Source organism: Schistocerca cancellata, chromosome 5 (genome assembly GCF_023864275.1).
Source record: "Schistocerca cancellata isolate TAMUIC-IGC-003103 chromosome 5, iqSchCanc2.1, whole genome shotgun sequence".
NCBI lineage: Eukaryota > Metazoa > Arthropoda > Insecta > Orthoptera > Acrididae > Schistocerca > Schistocerca cancellata.
In genome coordinates, this window is record NC_064630.1 from 483,054,355 (window position 1) to 483,078,115 (window position 23,761).

At 43.2% G+C, this 23,761-nt stretch overlaps 1 protein-coding gene across 3 annotated transcripts in view; it reads left to right on the plus strand.

Moving 5' to 3' along the window:
- The window catches only part of LOC126188434 (segmentation protein cap'n'collar), an 815,786-nt gene that overhangs the window by 567,618 nt on the left and 224,407 nt on the right, over positions 1-23,761 (plus strand). For all 3 annotated transcript variants that reach the window (XM_049930039.1, XM_049930038.1, XM_049930040.1), the window contains one exon: positions 17,537-17,695. In XM_049930039.1, coding sequence (XP_049785996.1) covers positions 17,537-17,695 — 159 coding nt within the window. The remainder of the gene's footprint in view (positions 1-17,536; positions 17,696-23,761) is intronic.

A 23,761-nucleotide genomic window follows, 5' to 3' on the forward strand; every position in this document is an offset into this window, starting at 1 on the left:
CCCCTGACTTATGCTCTTGTAATTTCCGCGTGTGGCATTCAAGGCAGTCTCTACATGCCTCTATCAATGAAGCCGTATCAGATTTCTGTCTAGCTGACGTTATGACACACACACACACACACACACACACATACACACACACACACACACACACACACACACACACACACTACAGTGCGCTACTCCCTAATGTCGTCTCAATGATACCCTCATTATAAAAGTCATCCAGTTACACCGAGGAAGGTCGCACCGCCGGCCGCGGTGGTCCAGCGGTTCTAGGCGCTCAGTCCGGAACCGCGTGACTGCTACGGTCGCAGGTTCGAATCGTGCCTCGGGCATGGATGTGTGTGAAGTCCTTAGGTTAGTTAGGTTTAAGTAGTTCTAAGTTCTAGGGGACTGATGACCGCATATGTTAAGTCCCATAGTGCTCAGAGCCATTTTTTTTTTTTTTTGAAGGTCGCACCACAGTTTCTTCGTTAGATGTTGCGCGGACGAAAATTGACAGATAAAAGATCAGTGATATTTACAAGTTGGGCGTTGTATAAGTCCCGGAACGATATAATTTTAAACTTCCGAGAGCATTTCCTTAAAGACGGGATATATTACTTTTCTCCCATATACAGGGTGTTACAAAAAGGTACGGCCAAACTTTCAGGAAACATTCCTCACACACAAATAAAGAAAAGATGTTATGTGGACATGTGTCCGGAAACGCTTAATTTCCATGTTAGAGCTCATTTTTGTTTCTTCCACCTACGCTCAATGGAGCACGTTATCATGATTTCATACGGGATACTCTACCTGTGCTGCTAGAACATGTGCCTTTACAAGTACGACACAATATGTGGTTCATGCACGATGGAGCTCCTGCACATTTCAGTCGAAGAGCTCGTACGCTTCTCAGCAACAGATTCGGTGACCGACGGATTGGTAGAGGCGGACCAATTCCATGGCCTCCACGCTCTCCTGACCTCAACCCTCTTGACTTTCATTTCTGGGGGCATTTGAAAGCTCTTGTCTACGCAACCCCGGTACCAAATGTAGAGACTCTTCGTGCTCGTATTGTGGAGGGCTGTGATACAATACGCCATTCTCCAGGGCTGCATCAGCGCATTTGGGATTCCATGCGACGGAGGGTGGATGCATGTATCCTCGCTATCGGAGGACATTTTGAACATTTCCTGTAACAAAGTGTTTGAAGTCACGCTGGTACGTTCTGTTGTTGTGTGTTTCCATTCCATGATTAATGTGATTTGAAGAGAAGTAATAAAATGAGCTCTAACATGGAAAGTAAGCGTTTCCGGACACATGTGCACATAACGTATTTTCTTTCTGTGTGTAAGAGGAATGTTTCCTGAAAGTTTGGCCGTACCTTTTTGTAACACCCTGTATATGTGTAATGACCATAAAATTTTATAGATTCGTATCCTGCGGTAGCTCACACTCTTTATCTTGTCTCCTGAGTAGTTTTATTTAATCGCTGGAGCTCTTTTTACGAGATGGTCGGGCCTAGCCCTGAATTTTCCTATTGTTTGCTGCTCGAGACGTATAGGACCATTAAAAGAAATGTTGAGATGTTCTTTCCTATGAGATTATTGCGGATTTGAGTTTCTTGTATTTTCCAGTCGATATAGCCTGCTATGACTAATGAGTTAGCTGTCGATGGTGCTTTATAATAAGGGAATATAATTTTTTTAAAAAGATCGATGTTCTGTGTATGGAGAAACGTAACCTAATATGACATTTTTGTTTGTTTTAGAGACATTCACAGAACATAATTACATTCATTACTGGTTTTGGCCATTTACTTGTCGGTTTCAGAATCTACTAATTGTTAGAACTTACGAGTTACATTTAATAAAAATTGTACAGTGTTTTAAGACTGAAAAATAAAGTATAAATAGAGGGAATAGAATCAAAGAAAATTTTTTAAATATCTGTTTCGTTCCAACTTTTATATATTTTCATGTTATTTGCATTTAAAGGTTTGGCAGCTGCTTCCCTGATATGACGCGCATCTGGTGCAAGTTGTAAGAGGGAAACTGGAGGCAGAATTGCTTTTCCTGTATAATTCTCTCTCTCTCTCTCTCTCTCTCTCTGTCTCTCTCTCTCTCTCTCTCTCTCTCTCTCTCTCTCTCTCTCTCTCTACTGGTAGAATATTTGTATTTTGATGTTTACTTTACGAAACTTGCAAATAGAACTGGCAAAAGTTTTAATTTCTTTAAGATTTTAAGGTAGGCTTTTTCTCTTCTCCCATGGTACATTCGGAAGTTGTTCAATATCTGGACGAAACCGATAATAATGTTAATCATCTTTTTTCCTTATGTTTGCAACCACAGTTATTAAACATAGATTAAAAAGGCACGCTTCCGTTGAGGCTGTCTGTTGTTTGAAAAGACAACCTAACAACCTGACGTAAGTCTACGGTATGTTGATAGTTTTTACTTTTGGGCCCTCTAATTACAACTGAGTGAAACACAATTTCCGTGCCGTACCCTCTTCGCCTTTGTCCTCTGCAAGGCGTCTTCAACGGGAGGCTTCGTGAACGTTGTTCTACACGTTGCGTTTTTTGCTCCATTTTTGGCGCTGTTCTTCTTCTTCTAATTGGCGTTTGAAATGCTATTTTTCAGACTTCACAGCACTAGGAACTGAACACGTGTTTTGCTGTGAAGTCTGAAAAACAACATTTCAAATGTAATTGATGAATAACAGTGCCAAAAATGGAACAAAAACACAACGTGTAGAACAACGTCCACGAAGCCTCCCGTTGAAGATGGCCTGCAGGGATTATAGGTGAGACGGGTACGGCACGGAAATTGTGTTTCATTCTGTTGTAATTACAGGATCCGAAAGTAAATATTATCAATAAACTGTAATATTACACACAACTGAGGACGACAGAACTACAAAAGTTTGAAGATGTGGCCAATGTGTTTGCATCGTATACTCAATTTGTCAGTTGGTGTAAGCAGGATTACCAGCCCGTCATGTTTCGCAACGCTGTCTGTAGTCATGTGAACATGCCTGACTGTTTTTTTATTCATGACTGACTGCAAGTACATATATATAATGTGATCATATTTTTGCGTAACGGTTCATATTGAAATGATGACGAAAACGGACAATCATGATGAAAAAACATTTATTGTAATAGTAATTGCGTCAGCTGAGCCATTCACGTCGCTTAATTTGATCGTAATCACATTTTATGTGTAAAAAGAATTAAAAAGAAAAACAGTCTCCAAGACATTGTAGTGCCACGGTTGGGAGCTCTCCAAAGTACACGATGAACCTAGCGCGTAGTGTAGTCTCATTTCGGGATATAAGAGGCAGAGTGAGAACTGCGGGAAGGGCGCTCTGTTGTTTCCACGGCAACAGCGACATGAGTGGATGGGGCGGCTGCGGCAGCGGCGATTCGGTGCCGGTGCTGGGGCTGGCGAATGCAGGGACGGCTCCCTGCCGACCCTATGCCGCCTAAAAAAGGAAGGTCGTAATGACCCGGCTGTCGACGAGTCGTGAGCCGCGGGCCCACCCCCCGTCACGGCGCGCCTCTTCTCTTCTCTTCCTTCCCCTCTCCTGTCCTCCTCCTCGCGGCCTTTTTGCCGCCTCCCCCCTCCCTAATGGAGGCGGCTGCGCGCCGGGCTTCGTTAATTCCGTGCGGGGCGCCCCACCCCCTGCATTCCTCTCGCGCTTCCCCCCTCCCCCTCACCCTCCGCCAGGCCATGCGGGCACGACCAACGCCAGCCTCGTTGCGGCCTGATTGTAAACCTAACTGCCCGCAAGATACAAGCCGGTCACCCTAGCCCACTTGTTGAATACTCACTAGCGCCTTGTATGCATGGTACCGTAACCTAAAAACACGAACTCATTATAGTCTCATATCGCACTCAACTTCACGCCATCTCTGAGGAGAAAAATAGAGCAAAACAGTTTTTTTTCATTTTTCTTGAGATTTCCAACGCTAATTTTCACCGCGGAAGCAAGATTTCACGAATTGTTACATGTTGATTGTGCAGCATCCAAATTCACTGGGGTGGCATAGGTTGCAGAACGTCCGGATGTGCTTCCTTTGTCAACACGTTTTAGCCCTCATGAAGTGTTTACCGATGACAGAATCTGAAGGCGTACTACAACGCCGCCCCTATCTGAATTTCAGCCGGCTTAGTGTTGTTGGCTCTGAGCACTATGGGCCTTAACTTCTGATGTCATCAGTCCCCTAGAACTTAGAACTACTCAAACCTAACTAACCTAAGGACATCACACACATCCATGCCCGAGGCAGGATTCGAACCTGCGACCGCAGCAGACGCGCGGTTCCAGAATGGAGCGCCTGGAACCGCTCGGCCACTTCGGCCGGCTTAGTGTTGTTCCACACAAGAAATTTATGTCAAGCCCCCTCGTTTCACGGCCATATGTACAAATTATTTTGCGCCATGTTTGTTTTCTCGACGCCACACGTGCGGTCGACATCATGACGAACAAGAGATTCCCATAAACGACCGACGTATATTTATTTAATTGTATCATTCTTCATCTCTTTTAGGTCTCCTATGTTAGAATGTGTCGTTCAGTCATCAACAGCTTATGTGAAAGATTACATCAGTGTTGTTTAGAGACTGATTGAAGAAATCTAAAGAGTACAGAGTCCACTTCCACTTGCTGCCTCGTTTTTTCTCCTGCCACTCAACGCGATTGTCACCTCTGGAAATTCTTCGGTGGTAAAAAGATTCCACGTGGCAATGCCACTGAAATTTCACACCACACTATAACTCACCAGATTGTGACACTGCTAGTTCAAATGGTTCAAATGACTCTGAGCACTGTGGGACTCAACTGCTGTGGTCATCAGTCCCCTAGAACTTAGAACTACTTAAACCTAACAAACCTAAGGACATCACACACATCCATGCCCGAGGCAGGATTCGAACCTGCGACCGTAGCAACAGCGCGGCTCCGGACTGGAGCGCCTAGAACCGCACGGCCACCGCGGCCACTGCTAGTTCACCGGAGAAAGCAATAGCAAACTGATCACGAAGCTATGTCTGTATAAGCCTACTAAATGATTAACTTGGTTGCACAATCACCTAGTTCCAGTTTCTGGTTGCATGCTGCTGCATATCTAGCGGCTTTCAGGGACACCAAAAATTTGATTCTCTGTATTTTGTATAACGAGGCGTTTTCCGGAACAATAGCTTGAAATCCAAATCAGTCCGTAATTCTTACATATTACACTGTCACGTCATATATTCTGAAACCAAAATATTTCGTTTATATTTGACGGAAATTTAGTCCGTACCCGGGAATTTGAATTGAATAAAAAGCTATCCAAAACATTTGATATTCTGTATCTTAATTTCATTGCATTTCACTTGCGTCTTTGTTGCAGAGAAAGCCTCAATTGCTGACCGAATTTAAAAATATATAATCGACTCATTTAGGTTCAAATGGCTCCAAGCACCGTGGGACTTAACATCTGAGGTCATCAGTCCCCTAGAACTTAGAACTACTTAAACCTAACTCACCTAAGGACATCACACACATCCATGCCCGAGGCAGGATTCGGACCTGCGACCGTAGCAGTCGCGCGGTTCCGACTGAAGCGCCTAGAATCGCTCGGCCACCACGGCCGGTGACTCACTGAGGGATGTAATCTTTTGTCAATGGTTTAACCTGTAAGACAAGTATCACAGTTAGAAAATGTGTGAATGTATTGAGGCATGGTAACTCACGTCGCGCAATTTCCCCAGACTGCATTCCTTCAGTATTTAAGAATGAGAGCATTTAGGGATTTCCAACAAACTTTATACATAATTTCAAACCTTTACGAAACTGTTCCTCGGTGATACCCTCCCCCCGCCCCCACACAATGATGAAAGGAAAGAAGTTCACCAGTTACTACATTTCTGGCGTTCAAGCAGTAAAACTTCATCGTCAGGCGTGGAGTTCTAATTTATTACTTCTATATTATTAACTCTATTAGCAACACGTTTTGCAGACGTTATAAGTATATAGCACTGAATGTACCTGCAAAATTATACCAATATACGACTCACAGTTCGGGACAGAGCCAACGAGATACATGGGTCCTGTGGCATACATCACTTTACATGACATTGCAGGCCTTACGAATTGTAGCGATCGTCTCCAGCGGGAAATAAGCGCTGCTATTTGAGGTCACTTTAACAATTTGTAGCTGCGTGCTTAGACTCGCGCTTTCGATAACATATGACAATGTCAAGGACTTTGTCAGGTGCCTCTTCACTGACATACTGATTTCCCGTCTGCCCACGCACATAGCCGATCGTTCGCGATGCACGTCGGCAGAGGAAACTAGCGTGATGTCACAAGTTTGTTGCGCGGCCCTTATTCCCCGTGGGCCCTCGTTCAGTAGATGCGACTTCATAAACATTGAGATGCGTGAAAAAAAGTACTCTTTCCTTAAAACGGCGGACAAATTACCCAGACAATAAACACATTAACTTATTTGTAAAGTAATCAGAAGTTTGAAGAGGTTTTACACATGGGAGTTTGATTTTTTTAAAAGAAAAGGTAGTTCACTAATTGGCTTATAAACCACTGCGGTGGTCACCTATGATGATGGACTGTATTATGAAATATATTATTCATCGTTCGGTCTATTTTGTTTGTACTTACATAGCAGTTTTGAAACAGCCTGCAATGATCTGCGTTATTTAGGGAAATATCGCTACCCCTATAGTAACTAGGGAAAACATGATACAATAAACACGTAAGTTATTTCAGAGGAATAGCTTCGCGGCAACATTTATCAGACGAACTGCGTCGGATAAGAAAGCCACTGGCAGGTCCAATTCTGGGAAATGTGGGTAAGTGGCTTTGCATAGTGCTAATGCCACCCTTAGACTGCAGCACACATCCGGCTTCTAGAAATGTGTGTCGGGAACATCCAATTGGTAAATAAAGCGTTTTCTGCAACACATCCATATGAAAGTGACCAGAACTTCATTCCAACTGCAGCCGTCCGAAGTGAGGTATCAATACTATGTGTTAAAGGTTTCTTGTAGATGATATGTTCCAAGGTAACCATCAATCACAGGGTGAAGTTCAGCGAACATGCCTGTTTGTAACTTACTCAGTAGACAACCGCACATCGTCTTTTCACGGTTGAGTCGCAGTACAACATTAGAAGTGATAGCGTGGAAGGAAAGAATGTAGTTGAGCCAACATCTGCATGTAGTGTAGTATACCTGTAGGTGCACACAAACACCTTCATGTTTTCCCACCTGCGTCTTTGCTGTTTACAGACGTTAATGGACGGCTTTGTCCCCTTGCGATAGGTGCACATACCATTCTGAAAGACGATAAAATTGCGCCAAACATACCATATATTCAGCAACTTATGTCGAAAATAATACACCTGATGATTAAGCAATGGAAGCTGCAGGTAGGAATATCAGCAATGTAGGAAAAGACAGATTGCTACTTACCGTAAAGAAGACACGTTAAGTTGAAGATAGACGCAAGAAAAAGACACTTACATTAAGCTTTCGGCCACAGCCGTGATCAGTAAGAGACACACACACACCGTTCATATACACACGCAAGCAAGCAGTTGGCGGTCATGTGTGCATGAGGTGTGCTTACTTGTGTGTATGAATGGTGTATGATCAAGGCTGTGGCCGAAAGCTTTATTTATGTAAGAGTCTTTTAACTCTGTCTGTGTGCAACTTAACGTGTCTTCTTTACGATAAGCAGCAATAGATTTTTTTCCTGCACCGTCGACATCTGACGATTAAAATTTTACGTAAATATGAACAGAACAGAAGTAACATTACGGTATATTAATAATTTTTACTTATGGACCGTCTGACAGCAACTGAATAAAACACAATTTTAGTGCCATACGCGTTTCGCCTTTATTTTCTGCAAGGCATCATCAGTGGCAGGTTGCGTGGACAATTTCCTACATTTTACGCTCCTGTTGCATTTTTGGTGTTGTTTTTCTTCTTATGAACGCCAATTTGCGGTTTTTTTCGCCATTCCACAACACTATGCACAGAACGCTTGTTTTAAAGCAATGTTTTGGTTTCTGTTGACAACAGTCGTCAACAGAAACCAAAACATTGCTTTAAAACAAGCGTTCTGTGCATAGTGTTGTGGAATGGCGAAAAAAACCGCAAATTGGCGTTCATAAGAAGAAGAACAACACCAAAAATGCAACAGGAGCGTAATATGTAGGAAATTGTCCACGCAACCTGCCACTGATGATGCCTTGCAGAAAATAAAGGCGAAACGCGTATGGCACTAAAATTGTGTTTTATTCAGTTGCTGTCAGACGGTCCATAAGTAAAAATTATTAATATACCGTAATATTGCGCGCAACTGAGGAGGACAGGACTATAAAAGTTGAAGAACAGAAGTAACTTGATAAAAGATCATACTAACACATCTTCGTAACTGGCAACAAATATAATTTTTAATAAATATTGAGTGAGAAAAGGGTGAAGCATGGTACAATAAGCCTTCATTAGTGTGTTCGGAAATGAAATTACTACGTAAATTTCCGGTTATTCGATGTATCCTATAAGGCAGAGGTTAGACAGTAATTTAAAAAGCGGCCCGTCAGAGACTGTGTCGCCTAATGTATTCTTCTTTTGGTTTCCTAAAACCAAACAAGGGGGCGATACGAATATTGGGCATTGGACGGTAGAAAAGATAGAACCCGAGCGCAAGGCTGAGCAGTCCTGCGCGCTGTCATCTGTGCTATGAGAAAAACTGGCATTAATTTATCTGTCGGGCTTCTTGGACATACGCGCTACAGCCAGATTGGTTAACATCAAAGCTAATTAACTCCGGAACGTATCGAATTTTTTCTGACTATAGTTTCTCAGCACAACCTACTCTGCAGCAACGGTAAAAGCTCTTCAGACTGCTTCTGATCAGCCTGTATATGACAGTACCGCCTGGCAGACATTCCATCGGATGGCGTAGAAGGTCTCCACGAGGATAAAAGAGGAAGGAAGATTAGGTTTTAATGTCTAGCCGACTACGTGGTCATTAGGGAGCACATACTTGGATTAAGCCAGGACGAGGAACGAAATCGACCGATTAAATATCCCAGCATTAACATTAAGTATTTACGGAAAGATCGCAAAACCTAAATCAGAATGACCGGTCAAGGATTTGAACTGTCGTCCAGCCAAATGTGGGTCGAACTTGCTGTACACCCAATTACCTCACTCCATCCCGTGGGAATAGAATTACACGTGTGGTGGTTACAGTCTGTTAAAGTGTCCATGATTATTATATAAATTGTAAATTTCCTGATGCGAGGTTAATGATAATAGTTTCATCTGATTAAAGCAACTATGACTGTGTCTCAGACAGGGTCCCCCTTTTTGTTCGATACTGAGGCGCTATTCCAGTGCAATGGGAGAGCCTCTGCAATGCTGTTCCAGATTAAGGGGAATACCAAGTGGGCTGATGCGTGAATGGGAATTAGAATTGAGAAGGAAGACGTGTTACGGTAGTCCGTGCAGTTGCGCAAGGCCACAGTGCCAGGGTGGCGCAGTGTTTAGCGCCTCTCCCTAGTGAGCACGAGACCCGCCTTCGAATCCCGGCCTTGGTACAAAGTTTCATTCATCGCTTCAGTCTGCATGTATACAGAAAGTTAGTGTCATAGTAGTTGTTCCGCAGGTGAAGGTGGGTATTCCGGAAGCATTCCTGCTAAACTGCGGGTACTATTCAGCAGCAGTTTCTTTGATTCAGTAGAGAAACGATAAATTGTTGGATTTTTCGTTTTTTTATTTATGCCATGTAATTTATCTCACACTTCTGAAGGTTCTATAAAATTTTTTATTGTGGTTACCTTTCCTGTAATCGTGGAAACCACCTCATATGCCCCTGTTGTCGAAGTTTCGCGTGTACTCGTCTGTGTCAGTATTTGCAGTAGAGAGTCGTCGCCCCTAGCATAGGAGAAAGTATGAGCGCGCTCTCGGCACCCCTTTCTAGTGTGTGGGCCTAGAATGTGCAGGCCGGCAGCCAGCAGCGGCTGTAAAAAGTCTCCGGCGTGGGCGTAAGCCGCTGTGCGCCTTTCACAAGCGACCAGTGGCCAGACGGAGCCACGGCTCTGCGGCGCCGCCGGCGGTGCCAGCTAGTATTAAGGCCGCTTTTTGTCCACGGCCGGCGCGCGACAATTCCTCCGGCTCCGGGAACGGAGGCGCCCATGCACTACTGGCGTTGTAGCGGTTCCTCCTCCAGAGTTCTCTAGAACCATCTTGGGCGCTAAGGTATCTTCCATGCAATCCCTGTCATCTAAGATGTCACGTGAGTCAATATTTATCAAGTGAGCACTACTTATATGCGTACGACATTGGAGTTCCTCTGTTGTTGCAATGGTCGGACTTCCGTGCGTGTCCGAATGAACAAGCACTGCTGCGATGACAGCCGTTATAAAGTAAAGTATTTTGGGATAACTCGACACCCTACGAGGGAAATTGAAATTGTAGGACAACTGCTCAAAAAATTGTACCACACACTTCTTCAGATATTTGTTAGACTTCAAGTTATTCATTTTGATAGAACGAAAAATTTAATTAGCACAGGTCGTGTAATTGTTTAATTTGTAGAGTATAACGCAAATATGTCCACTTCTTTAAAGTTCGGGAGATCTTGCTTGAGGCATGATTGTAGGTGACAGACAAAAAGGGGAAACAAAAATAAATAACAATAATATTTAAGAAAACAACTTTTGCCAAAGAGATGAGAAACTGTAGTCACCTAGTTAAATTAAAAAATCTGTACAAATCATACAAAGTGATTATGAACAATTTTCGCATGTAAAACTGAGTTCGTCGTCTTTTTCAAAACACATCTCGTGGAACCAACTGTTGCACTGGCCAGCACACTTCATCCATATTTGACTAGCAGTCTCATCATAGTGAAAACCACCACAATCACCACCGTAGTTATCTTTATCCTTGATATTTGCAACCGAGCATACTACATCCTTCCCTGAACGTCGCTTTGATTGCTGTGTGGCCGCTTTCTCCCGAAGTTGTCTTCGGTAATTTTCTGATGTGAGAACGGCAGATTCTTGTTTTCTAGACACCTTCCTTCCAGAAACCTTACTATGAACAATAGGCGCTGGTGATATTTCCTTAAATGAGGACTGAGTAGGTGGTGGCCAGACCGAGTCATTATCCACAGCGATGTCATCGCCTACTCTAACTTGTGGGATAACATGTGGCGTAGTGACCAATTCATATTCAAAGACATCTTCAGTCAATACATCTGGTTTATATGGGTAGATCACACTTTTCACTCGTTAGATTGCCTGTTGTTTGAATCTCCCTTTGTTGATGCCCTTTCCTGGGTGATGGAGGACGAAGCTTCGGCACGCCTCGTTATAGGAGTGTTTCAGGTTTTTGAAAGATGATACATCATGATAGATTCGGACATGTGAATAGATTATCTATTTGGCAACCCTTTTGAATATCAGGGGTTTTGTCTAAAACGTCCTTCATGATTACAAAAGGTGGAATCAAAGTCCCCGCCCACTGCTGCAAACCATTACGGTCACAGTAGAACCACTTTCTCCTGTAATAGCATGAAAAAATTGCTTCTTTCCTCTCAGAGAAATGACCTTCCCGTTTTGAAAATGAGTTCAAATGCAGTATCATCCACACTCAAAATTCTTTCCAGATCTTCCCATAATCCAAGCGTATTTTACATTGCTCTGAGATTTGTAAAAAAAAAAAAATATTCCCCATTTCTTCTTTATTGAGTTCCCTTGAGCGAGCATAAGCTAGTCACCTAGATTTCTCACTCGGAAATTTGGATTTCTTTCTAAGAAGGAATAAACCCAATCGTATCCTGCCGTTTGTTTCGAACAGTTTGATATACGACTAATGCTATTCCTCTCTGCATATTTGAAAGCGAGTTCTCTAACATCAATCACTGTTAATCCAAATCCTTTGGCATCCAGCAGTGACAAATGCGTTACGTGTTCATCCTCTACAGCAGCAGTTAGGATGGCTCCTTTCCCATTTTGTCGATTAGACACGTTGCCATTCAGAACTCTTAAACGCAACGTGTTTCTCGGTATCGAGAATAGTTTGGTGGCATTTGCAAGAGGCATTTTGATGTCTGTCACTTCTTGAATAGCGGTGGCCATACCCTCCGACCTACATTGACATAAACTTTTCTTTGTTTTTATACTTGCAAGGCTTATAAATACTTGGTAAATAAATAAATAATTTTACACGTTACTTCAAAGCAGGAAATCCGAAATTTTGGGAGAAGTCGGCTTGTCGGAATCATCCCATGCGAGAGTATCGAAATCTGCCCGAACTGTACAATTGAAGAAGAGACAGCACTGTAGTCAGCCAATAAGTTACAGAACTTTTCCCTTCCACGACAACAAAGCTAACAGCATGCTTTCAACAACACAACCATTAGAAATCATTCATTATCACACATATCTACAAAGTACCCTGCTATTTTCATTGCTAATCTGGACTCACCGTATTATTTTCTGCAGTTTCTTATCGTTGTTTAAACTCGCGATGGAAATCAATACAATACACACACACTAAACAAGATGTCCCACTGTTCAGAAATGTACTTCTAGTCCGCTTCGCTAGAATGCGCTACCTTATAGATCAGCGTTGTGTTAGAAGTGTCTAGTGTCTAGATATCCCAAAATTATGTTGCATGAAATGTATTAGCAGCTGCTGAAACGAACAACTATCAGTCGACAAGGGAATGACGACATTAAAAATTTGTGTCGACTCGGGACTCGAAATACGATTTTTCGCTTTACACGAGAAGTCGCCTAAACCGCTGTGGCTGTCCATACACGACTCACGGCCACACCCAAACTCCCATATGTCGTACTTCCTGCGTCACAACCTGTAATCGTAGACGCATTATATTTCCGTACAGGGAAGCACATTTCAATTGAAAGTCGCTACTTGGTACCGGAGAATAAATACGATACTACTGTGCCTGTGTTGTTAAGAAGAGCGATGCAATGTTCTTTCGGACATGCGTACTGAATCGAATTGGGGAAAAAAGGAGTTTATGGCATAACTTGACTAAAAGAGGGGATCAGCTGGTAGGATACGACCTGAGGCATCAACGAATCATCAGTCTGATAATGGAAGGAAATATTGGAAAGAGGGTTTAAAAATTGTAGAGGGAGATCAAGGTTTGAATACGGTAAGCAGCTTCAAATAGACTTAAGTTGCGGTATTATGCAGAGATGAAGAGACTTGCATAGGATAGACTAACATGGAGAACTGCATCAAACTAGTCTTCGGACTGAAGACCACAACAATAACAATCCTTTGCGAGTATGCTACAGTTCTTGAGGATTCGTCTAATAAATCTACTTGGCATGTGTGTTTATACGAATATTTTTTCGCGATCGTTCCCTAGTAAATCACTCCGTACGCTTGCTGCAATATGTTTGTCGGATGTGTTTTAGTGTGTGTTTGACAGTTCTAAAATCGAACAGTAACAGTTCTTTCCTGCTGGTTATGCACAGTAAATTACATTTGTTTATGTTGAGTTTCAACTGCCAATCCCTGTACCTAGTCTGGATACCCTGCAGGTTTTCCTGCATTTCGCTACAATTTTCTATCCTTGTGACTTCCCTAACACGGTGAATGGGAACTCCACGGAAAAAAATTCGGAGTTCGTTTAGGATATTTTCTGAATATTTCCGTACAAACTATTGGTGGTCTCGGATGGCTCGTTACAGACTAACTGCGTTGTCGTTGATTACTTGTCGCCATTTACCTTTGCGTTTGTATTGCACTGAAAATATTTGCATAACAGCAGAAATGTCCACTTTACTCTTATCCCTCAAGCCTGCATTCAGTATTACGCGGCTCTGTCTCGCGTTTGTTTCTCCGGCAGCGTTGATTTTACGCTAACACTGATGCACAACAGTGTGAATGGGGTTACTAACGAAGACTCGGCCGATATGCACCTCGTGTATAGGTTCAAAGAATGCGATGGAAGAACAGTACAACGACGCAATGCTGAGGTGTTCCCGCGACGATGGGAACCACGTCACAGTACTTCTGCGCCTGCCTGACAGTTATTGTTTTACTTCGTGTTTTGTGTAGTACATTGTGATTTACACTGCACGTTATAGGCTTTTTCACTGTTGTAGAGGTATTTTCACGGAAACGAAGGTAATTAGAGTTAAAAAACGATTAAACTATTATTACGTTAGTACTCTGTCGGGCCTCTGAAGACCTTGATGCCAAAATATTCCTGAATAAAGGCCGAAGTTTTGTCAGTGGAGTTCAGGTCTCGCCATTATAAAATAGCATCTTACGTGCTACTCGTAGAACGAATTCTACCCCATACAAAAACACAAACGGTTACAAACGATTCTTTTGCACCTGATGTTTATCCGATATGTAGTCGAATGACAATGAGTGCGTCGAGACGTATTTTACGAATGAACTATTGATTTCAAAACTGCTTGGCGCCAGGTGCAAAGTTTTCGTATGGCTGGTCACGGTGCAAGTAGGATCCCGTGTTTCCGGGAGAACTGAGGGACAATTTTTTCCGGCTCCCCTCCCCTCCATGGTGCTGAAGTCCGCTGTCGGCAAGATGGCGGCCTGGTAGAGGCGACCTCGTTCACGCCTCTGCTCGCTGGCCACACGTGAAGCCCACGCCAGCAATCTCCGCGCCGCGCCACCACAACACAGGTATATAGCGCCGCAGGTTCGTCTGTTGCGCTATAGCCCGACGTGACCACCGCTGTTTCTCATTCATCTAGAACTGCGTTAAAACAACTAGAGTCGCAAACGTTACCCCTAGTTCTGTCTTTACACTTACCACCCGGTTACCCGTCGTCAGTTTTACACACGCAAACTACTTCCGTATTTTAGCAAAACATGTCTTCCCTTTCACACGACGCTGTCATGGTTCAATAGTAATTTGAAATACCACTTTTGTAGGAGGCACTTGCTACATCGTTGAAACGCTTTCAGAAACAGTAACTGACTACAGTTGCCGTATATCTGCCAAGTAATTCCAGGTCCCGTCCCTATTACACGCTTTGAAGACTTACAATGGAGATGGAATTCTTGTCGTATTCAATGCGAACTGCTGTCCAGAAAACGCCGAACAAATGCATAACTGACCTAAACCTATAGCAGGTGCTAATAGCTATTGTCGTGCAATAATGAGTGGTCAGTAAGTGAAGCAAAGACAGGGTGTAAGAAGTTCGCGCGAAAACCACAATCAATGGCGTCCACAGCTACGGCCAAAGGGGGAAGAGGCAGTTTCAGTCCAGGGGAAAAGAAATAAAATAAAAAAGTAAAAATAGGATCTTCGCTTACCTGCCCACCTTACACAGGCGTACCAATTCAGTATCACTTTGAAGAAAGCCGCAACGTGCTATGGATACTGAGCAGTAGTATGTGTGTCCAGAACCATTTCATGTGGATTCTCAAAACGGTTTCGCCATTTGCGTCTGTCCTCCTTGCAGTTCTGAAGTCTGAAAGCTTCCTTTAGCCCTTTACCTTCAGTAAGAGTCGGTTTTTCTCGTGTTATCAGCTGACGTGAAAAACTACTAAAAACGTGAATAGGAAACGTATCACATTTATCTGAACGTTACCTTCCTGACAGCAAAATAATTATTTCGAACCTCGTGCAAAATCTCTCAGTTTAAGTACATTGTATGTCATAGGTATATATTATAAAGTGGTAGCATCCGTATATTTGGCAATTAATAAACACATTTTTCAATAGTTTTGAACTTTATTTTGTAATAACTTGTGCTTAGTTCCTTTCCTCCAAACCCCCCACTCTCAAAAAACTAATGCAAGGTCCTCGTTCCCTGTAGCTCTGATCCTGCGTGCACTCTTGCGTACATTTCGTGTATCCTTTAATGCTGGGCAGTATTATCTCATTCATCATACGGGCTGTCCTAGACGGTTCCGGCCAAAATTATTCATATCTACGTCTATACTTTGCAAACCGCCTTAGGCTTTGTGACAAATTGTAGAGGGTTCTAAACTGGTTGCTAACAGAGATGTGAGACTAAGAGTGATTAGGTCTGTAATGACATAAGCAATGACCTCCAGTCTCAGTGCAGGGATTAAAACAGCGAATAAAATTTTGACATTCGTCTCAAATATCCCTGTCGTCTGCTGCAGAGGTAGATTGATAGTTAGAATTATACCAACTACTGTCTCTACATTTTCTATCAGTGTTTCGTACAATGAATTCACGTAACCCTATATTAAAAAATCCTGCGCCCCAGACGATTACCTGTCGTTCGTCGTAGTAGCTCTACCAACATCTGTGCACAGATATAAGCTGTTTACAAAAACGCCCCTCAGGTCCATGGCTTATTTAATACGTCACCAGCCCGAAATATTTTTCTCCGACGATTGCTTATCTCAAAATACTCAGTTTAGGATCTCCCAGCCGGCCGCTGTGACAAAGCGGTTGTAGGCGCTTCAGTTCGGAACCGCGCTACTGCTACGGTGGCAGGTTCGAATCCTGCCTCGGGCATGGATGTGTGTGATGTCCTTAGGTTAGTTAGGTTTAAGTAGTTCTAAGTTCTAGGGGACTGATGACCTAAGATGTTAAGTCCCATAGTGCTCAGAGCCATTTGAACCATTTTTGATTATTCTGTTAGAAAAACATTGTATAAACAAACGCTCTACACCCATTGATAAATCTATTTGAAATTGGCAATTAAATGAACAGTTTGTTAGTTGCTGTGTTTTATTGGCATTTAATTGTTATTGCTGCGTTTTACTGTAATTTAATCGTGTTTATGATAGTTGGAGTTATGGAATAGTCTGCCCAGAAGTCGACGTTGGCTTCAGTACACCTCTTTCGACAAGTAAAGGATACTTTTTCATTCTGCTTAAGAGCAATTTATTGCATTTGAGAATGAATCTTATGTTTGTTTCATTGTAAATGTAGTGAAGATTACTGCTAATACAACATTCTACAAACCATAGAATTGTAGGGAGTGAAAATCAGATTCCACGGATGACTGTGTGGTAATATGAACATGTTTGTGTAAAGCAAGCAACCGAGCGTTACACTGAAAGTTCCATGGGTTTTCATAGTTGAGGAAATCTCCGGTTGCTTGTAACTTAAATACATTTAGTACTTTGAGTTGTTCAAACATATATGAATAAACTCTGATTTGTGTCGAATTTAGAAATAAACTACATTGGTGACGTGGTGTTTCGGATGATGCTGGGAATTTATTGATACTTTCTTTTCGATAGTCTTTCGTTACCTCCTCGACAGTAGACCCTGGTATAGCCAAATATTTTGTTGTTTATACAAAGATATCAGTTGACTGGAAACTCCCCTTCAGCCAGAGGTACACTAAGCACTAGTTTTTGTATTTGAAATGGTAGCTTTGAAGATTCAGTGCATACTGAACGAACGGTAAAGTGGACTGAGACGTTCAGAATTGAGCTGTGTCTTTGTGATCTTTCATTGCAGCGCTTATGTGTCATCAGCTCGCAGTGCCTTACGCAGACTTTTGATGGTGTTACAGGACATGGACCTGATAGAGGTGCTGTGGAAGCAGGACGTGGACCTGGGGTTCTCCCTGGAGGAGCTGCAGCCCGCTGACAAGCCCGGCAAGAGCCCTGCAGACGATGACGTCGCCACCCTAAAGGCCATCGCCGCTAGCGACCCCAAACCGCGCTCTAAGGTCAGTACCACCCACATCTCGTCTCTCCCTGTGCTCTGCACGAGGCACGACACAAGAGAGCATTTAAAAATTTAGGTCAAAATTTGTTAGTTCCTCATTACGTAGATCAGGGACAGCCGAAAATTCGGCACGCGAACACTGCCCTTGCACTGATCTGGCGGCACACTTCCACCATCACCACACCACACTGAGTGTGAGGTGGGGAAGGGGGTGGGGGGGGTGAAGACACTGCATTGTGATGGCAATGCACTCGCATTTCATACAACTTGGTTCAATATTTCATATTTCTCATCAACACAAATTTTCAGTATTTTTTAATTATTTTTGGTGCACGGAAGACATAATTTTTATCCGGTACAAACTGTCGGCGTACTGACAGATGCAGGCTATTACGCGTATTTTCACACTCAGGTTGCTACGTAATCGGGATTTGTTTAGTTTCATAATCGATACAAGCCTTTCACACACATGCTAAATTAATAAATAGATTGATAGTCAAGGAATGAACGTAGGAGAGCAGATGCAGGAATCCTGCATCTCCGCTCTCGGCGAGGTCCTAATGGACTTTCACACACATATGTTGATCGAAATATTTTATCACATTTGCAACCACATTATGGACATGTGGAAACTCTTCCCAAGAAAAACAACGTAGACCTCATAGCCAGTTTTAACGTAAAAGAATTTGTGTTTTAAACGGGAATTGGCCTGGAGATCGGTCAGTTCCATCTGGTCATGCATAGGAGCACTTTCAGCTGAAATAGTAAACAGTTCGAAAACGGATGTAAAACTGGCAGTGTCCTGAAAAGGTTTAGAAAACTGTGTTTGTAATTCTTTCAAGGCCACAATGAATTCTTCAAACCTCGCGTTTTGTTTTAGGCTTGTGAGCTTAGGGAAATGCACGATGTTTTTTTGTCAGAATTTGTCCCTTCCACCGTACGATTTTCTTTTTCAGTGCATCCCCAGCAAATCAGAAATAAGTTGTTTCTCACTTTGCAGCGTCTTACTGTGGGCAGTGTGGAGTGAAGTCCAGTTAAAGTGAAAGGTTTGCAATCCCTCCCGGATGTTCTGATTTCCTTTCGTGCTCTCCTTTTTCCTTCACAAATTCAACAATAGCGGGCTTCAAGTAGAAAAATCGTTCCACGCGTGCCCCTTGACGTAACCAACGTACTTTTAAGTACTGTTTCCTCGAGTTTATGAGGTTTCCATACTCTTCAGTCAATCCATTGAAAACTGTTGCAGCTAACAGTGTAACAATGCGCCCGACTTAAGAAAATTTAGTACCGTATTCTTACCACCATTTTCATCGTGCTCCATGCCTGCAAGTTTAGCACAAAGTGCTTCTTAATGTACGGAGCAATGAATGCAGTCTGTCGATAGTTGTAATTTTTTACTCTTTCAGTGTCAACCAAATCTTCAAATTCTTTCTGCATATTAATGCAACATCACTTAGTACCAAATTTATAGTACCCACCATTTATGCGACCGCATGATAGATGTTGAAAATTCTTATCCTTCTCTCCTGTCATTGCAATTCATTTTTAAAGGTTTAGGACCCTAGATCGCTAGACTGAATCTTTTTGTGTAGACAGCCACTGTACCTCTGAACTCCTTTTGTCTTCGTACCGTGAACAAATAGCAAAGGATAAGCAGCACTGACGCCACTGCCAGAATGAAGGTTGTGCCGGCCGAAAAATAACGCTCCGCGATGCTACGTGAAATGTACTTCCGAGAAGCATCCAGGAAAGCCGAGACAAGTTTAACCTCGGCCAGCACACGTGCAGCACATTGTGCTCGCGTGCAGTATGGCTCGCCCTGTACGTTCTGTATGGTAGCGATCTAAAGCTAGGCTACATATTCGGCATGTATTTGCTGGAAGTGGCTGTACTCATATTATTACCATTCCCATATTAGCAAATACCATTGTATTCACAAATGTAATAATAAAAGTAAACAGTTTAACACTATACATTGAAAGTTAACAATTACAGTAAACGTGGTTTTATACACTACACTGGTAATAAAAATGCGTTTTTGAAATAGAACCAATCCACAAAAAACGCTTTCAGTTTTTTTCCTCAATCAGCGTTTGCTATCTGTATGACATTTTCTCTTATCGGGCAAATGATCAAAATTTTAAGTAGCTGCAAAATGCATTGCTTTAGAGTACTGCTACAGCATTTGCCGCCGTCATCAAGAAGGTGCGACGGCACACATGGAACAGATTTAGAGACGCGCTGCTAGGATCGTAACAGGTCGAAAGTGAAACACAGATAACCGTAATCTTGTGGAATACTGCGACAATTATGCTGACATAATCGTAACTCAGATATAGATCACGGGACTTAATATAAGGTAGGTTAGGGGCGTATGGAGACGTTTAGATAGTCATTTTCCCTCGCCTAATACGATAAAATAGAACTTGGAAGTAAAAGTAGATACTAGCCAAGCCTTCAAGTTGCGTTGTTGTGTATGACCACGAACGGAACCATTGCAATGTCCTCAATACGTTCCAAGTGTCAGTCGTGTTCAGAGCAATGACCTGTGTATCTCGGTGTGCTTTATGTGGGAGCTAAGTGGATTCGAACGTGGGCAAATTATTGGTGCTCGTACGGTGGTGGCTTCCGGAACGAAGAGAGCAGAAGTGTTTAGTGTTTCAAGAGGCACCGTATCGAAGATTTATACTACACTACTGGCCATTAAAATCGCTACACCACGAAGATGACGTGCTACAGACGCAAAATTTAACAGACAGGAAGGAGATACTGTGATATGCAAATGATTAGCTTTTCAGAGCATTCACACAAGGTTGGCGCCGGTGACGACCCCTACAACGTGCTGACATGAGGAAAGGTTCCAACCGATTTCTCATACACAAACAGCAGTTGACCGGCGTTGCCTGGTGAAACGTTGTTGTGATGCCTCGTGTAAGGAGGAGAAATGCGTACCATCACGTTTCCGACTTTGATAAAGGTCAGATTGTAGCCTATCGCAATTGCAGTTTATCGTATCGCGACATTGCTGCTCGCGTTGGTCGAGATCCAATGACTGTTAGCAGAATATGGAATCGGTGGGTTCAGGAGGGTAATACGGAACGCCGTGCTGGATCCCAACGGCCTCGTATCACTAGCAGTCGAGATGACAGGCATCTTATCCGCATGGCTGTAACGGATCGTGCAGCCACGTCTCGATCCCTGAGTCAACAAACGGGGACATTTGCAAGACAACAACCATCTGCACGAACAGTTCGACGACGTTTGCAGCAGCATGGACAATCAGCTCGGAGACCGTGGCTGTGGTTACCCTTGACGCTGCATCAAACACAGAAGCGCCTGCGATGGTGTACTCAACAACGAACCTTGGTGCACGAATGGCAAATCCTCATTTTTTGGGGTGAATCCAGGTTCTGTTTACAGCATCATAATGGTCACATCGGAGTTCAGCGACATCGCAGTGAACGCACATTGGAAGCGTGTATTCGTCATCGCCATGCTGGTGTATCACCCGGCATGATGGTATGGGGTGCCATTGGTTACACGTCTCGGTCACCTCTTGTTCGCATTGACGGCACTTTGAACAGTGGACGTTACATTTCAGATCTGTTACGACCCGTGGCTCTACCCTTTTTTCGATCCTTGCGAAACCCTACATTTCAGCAGGATAATGCACGACCGCATGTTGCAGGTCCTGTACGGGCCTTTCTGGATACAGAAAATGTTCGACTGCTGCCCTGGCCAGCACATTCTCCAGATCTCTCACCAAAGGAAAACGTCTGGTCAATGGTGGTCAAGCAACTGGCTCGTCACAATACGCCAGTCACTACTCTTGATGAACTGTGGTATCGTGTTGAAGCTGCATGGGCAGCTGTACCTGTACACGCCATCCAAGCTCTGTTTGACTCAATGCCCAGGCGTATCAAGGCCGTTATTACGGCCAGAGGTGGTTGTTCTGGGTACTGATTTCTAGGATCTATGCACCCAAATTGCGTGAAAATGTAATCACATGTCAGTTCTAGTATAATATATTTGTCCAATGAATACCCGTTTATCATCTGCATTTCTTCTTGGTGTAGCAATTTTAATGGCCAGTAGTGTAGTTTTTTTGGAGGTGGTATGCTCTCGCCTTCTTCTGATCTTTGACTCGACTTACTCACTCAGGTACAGAGAGACCTACAATTTAACATAGACTCACAACAACTGTGCAGTTTGGCATTTTTCATCTACATCTACATCTACATCTACATTTATACTCCGCAAGCCACCCAACGGTGTGTGGCGGAGGGCACTTTACGTGCCACTGTCATTATCTCCCTTTCCTGTTCCAGTCGCGTATGGTTCGCGGGAAGAACGACTGTCTGAAAGCCTCTGTGCGCGCTCTAATCTCTCTAATTTTACATTCGTGATCTCCTCGGGAGGTATAAGTAGGGGGAAGCAATATATTCGATACCTCATCCAGAAACGCACCCTCTCGAAACCTGGCGAGCAAGCTACACCGCGATGCAGAGCGCCTCTCTTGCAGAGTCTGCCACTTGAGTTTGTTAAACATCTCCGTAACGCTATCACGGTTACCAAATAACCCTGTGACGAAACGCGCCGCTCTTCTTTGGATCTTCTCTATCTCCTCCGTCAACCCGATCTGGTACGGATCCCACACTGATGAGCAATACTCAAGTATAGGTCGAACGAGTGTTTTGTAAGCCACCTCCTTTGTTGATGGACTACATTTTCTAAGGACTCTCCCAATGAATCTCAACCTGGTACCCGCCTTACCAACAATTAATTTTATATGATCATTCCACTTCAAATCGTTCCGCACGCATACTCCCAGATATTTTACAGAAGTAACTGCTACCAGTGTTTGTTCCGCTATCATATAATCATACAATAAAGGATCCTTCTTTCTATGTATTCGCAATACATTACATTTGTCTATGTTAAGGGTCAGTTGCCACTCCCTGCACCAAGTGCCTATCCGCTGCAGATCTTCCTGCATTTCGCTACAATTTTCTAATGCTGCAACTTCTCTGTATACTACAGCATCATCCGCGAAAAGCCGCAAGGAACTTCCGACACTATCTACTAGGTCATTTATATATATTGTGAAAAGCAATGGTCCCATAACACTCCCCTGTGGCACGCCAGAGGTTACTTTAACGTCTGTAGATGTCTCTCCATTGAGAACAACATGCTGTGTTCTGTTTGCTAAAAACTCTTCAATCCAGCCACACAGCTGGTCTGATATTCCGTAGGCTCTTACTTTGTTTATCAGACGACAGTGCGGAACTGTATCGAACGCCTTCCGGAAGTCAAGGAAAATGGCATCTACCTGGGAGCCTGTATCTAATATTTTCTGGGTTTCATGAACAAATAATGCGAGTTGGGTTTCACACGATCGCTGTTTCCGGAATCCATGTTGATTCCTACATAGTAGATTCTGAGTTTCCAAAAACGACATGATACTCGAGCAAAAGACATGTTCTAAAATTCTACAACAGATCGACGTCAGAGAGATAGGTCTATAGTTTTGCGCATCTGCTCGACGACCCTTCTTGAAGACTGGGACTACCTGTGCTCTTTTCCAATCATTTGGAACCTTCTGTTCCTCTAGAGACTTGCGGTACACGGCTGTTAGAAGGGGGGCAAGTTCTTTCGCGTACTCTGTGTAGAATCGAATTGGTATCCCGTCAGGTCCAGTGGACTTTCCTCTGTTGAGTGATTCCAGTTGCTTTTCTATTCCTTGGACACTTATTTCAATGTCAGCCATTTTTTCGTTGGTGCGAGGATTTAGAGAAGGAACTGCAGTGCGGTCTTCCTCTGTGAAACAGCTTTGGAAAAAGGTGTTTAGTATTTCAGCTTTACGCTTGTCATCCTCTGTTTCAATGCCATCATCATCCCAGAGTGTCTGGACATGATGTTTCGAGCCACTTACTGATTTAACGTAAGACCAGAACTTCCTAGGATTTTCTGTCAAGTCGGTACCTAGTATTTTACTTTCGAATTCACTGAACGCTTCACGCATAGCCCTCCTTACGCTAACTTTGACATCGTTTAGCTTCTGTTTGTCTGA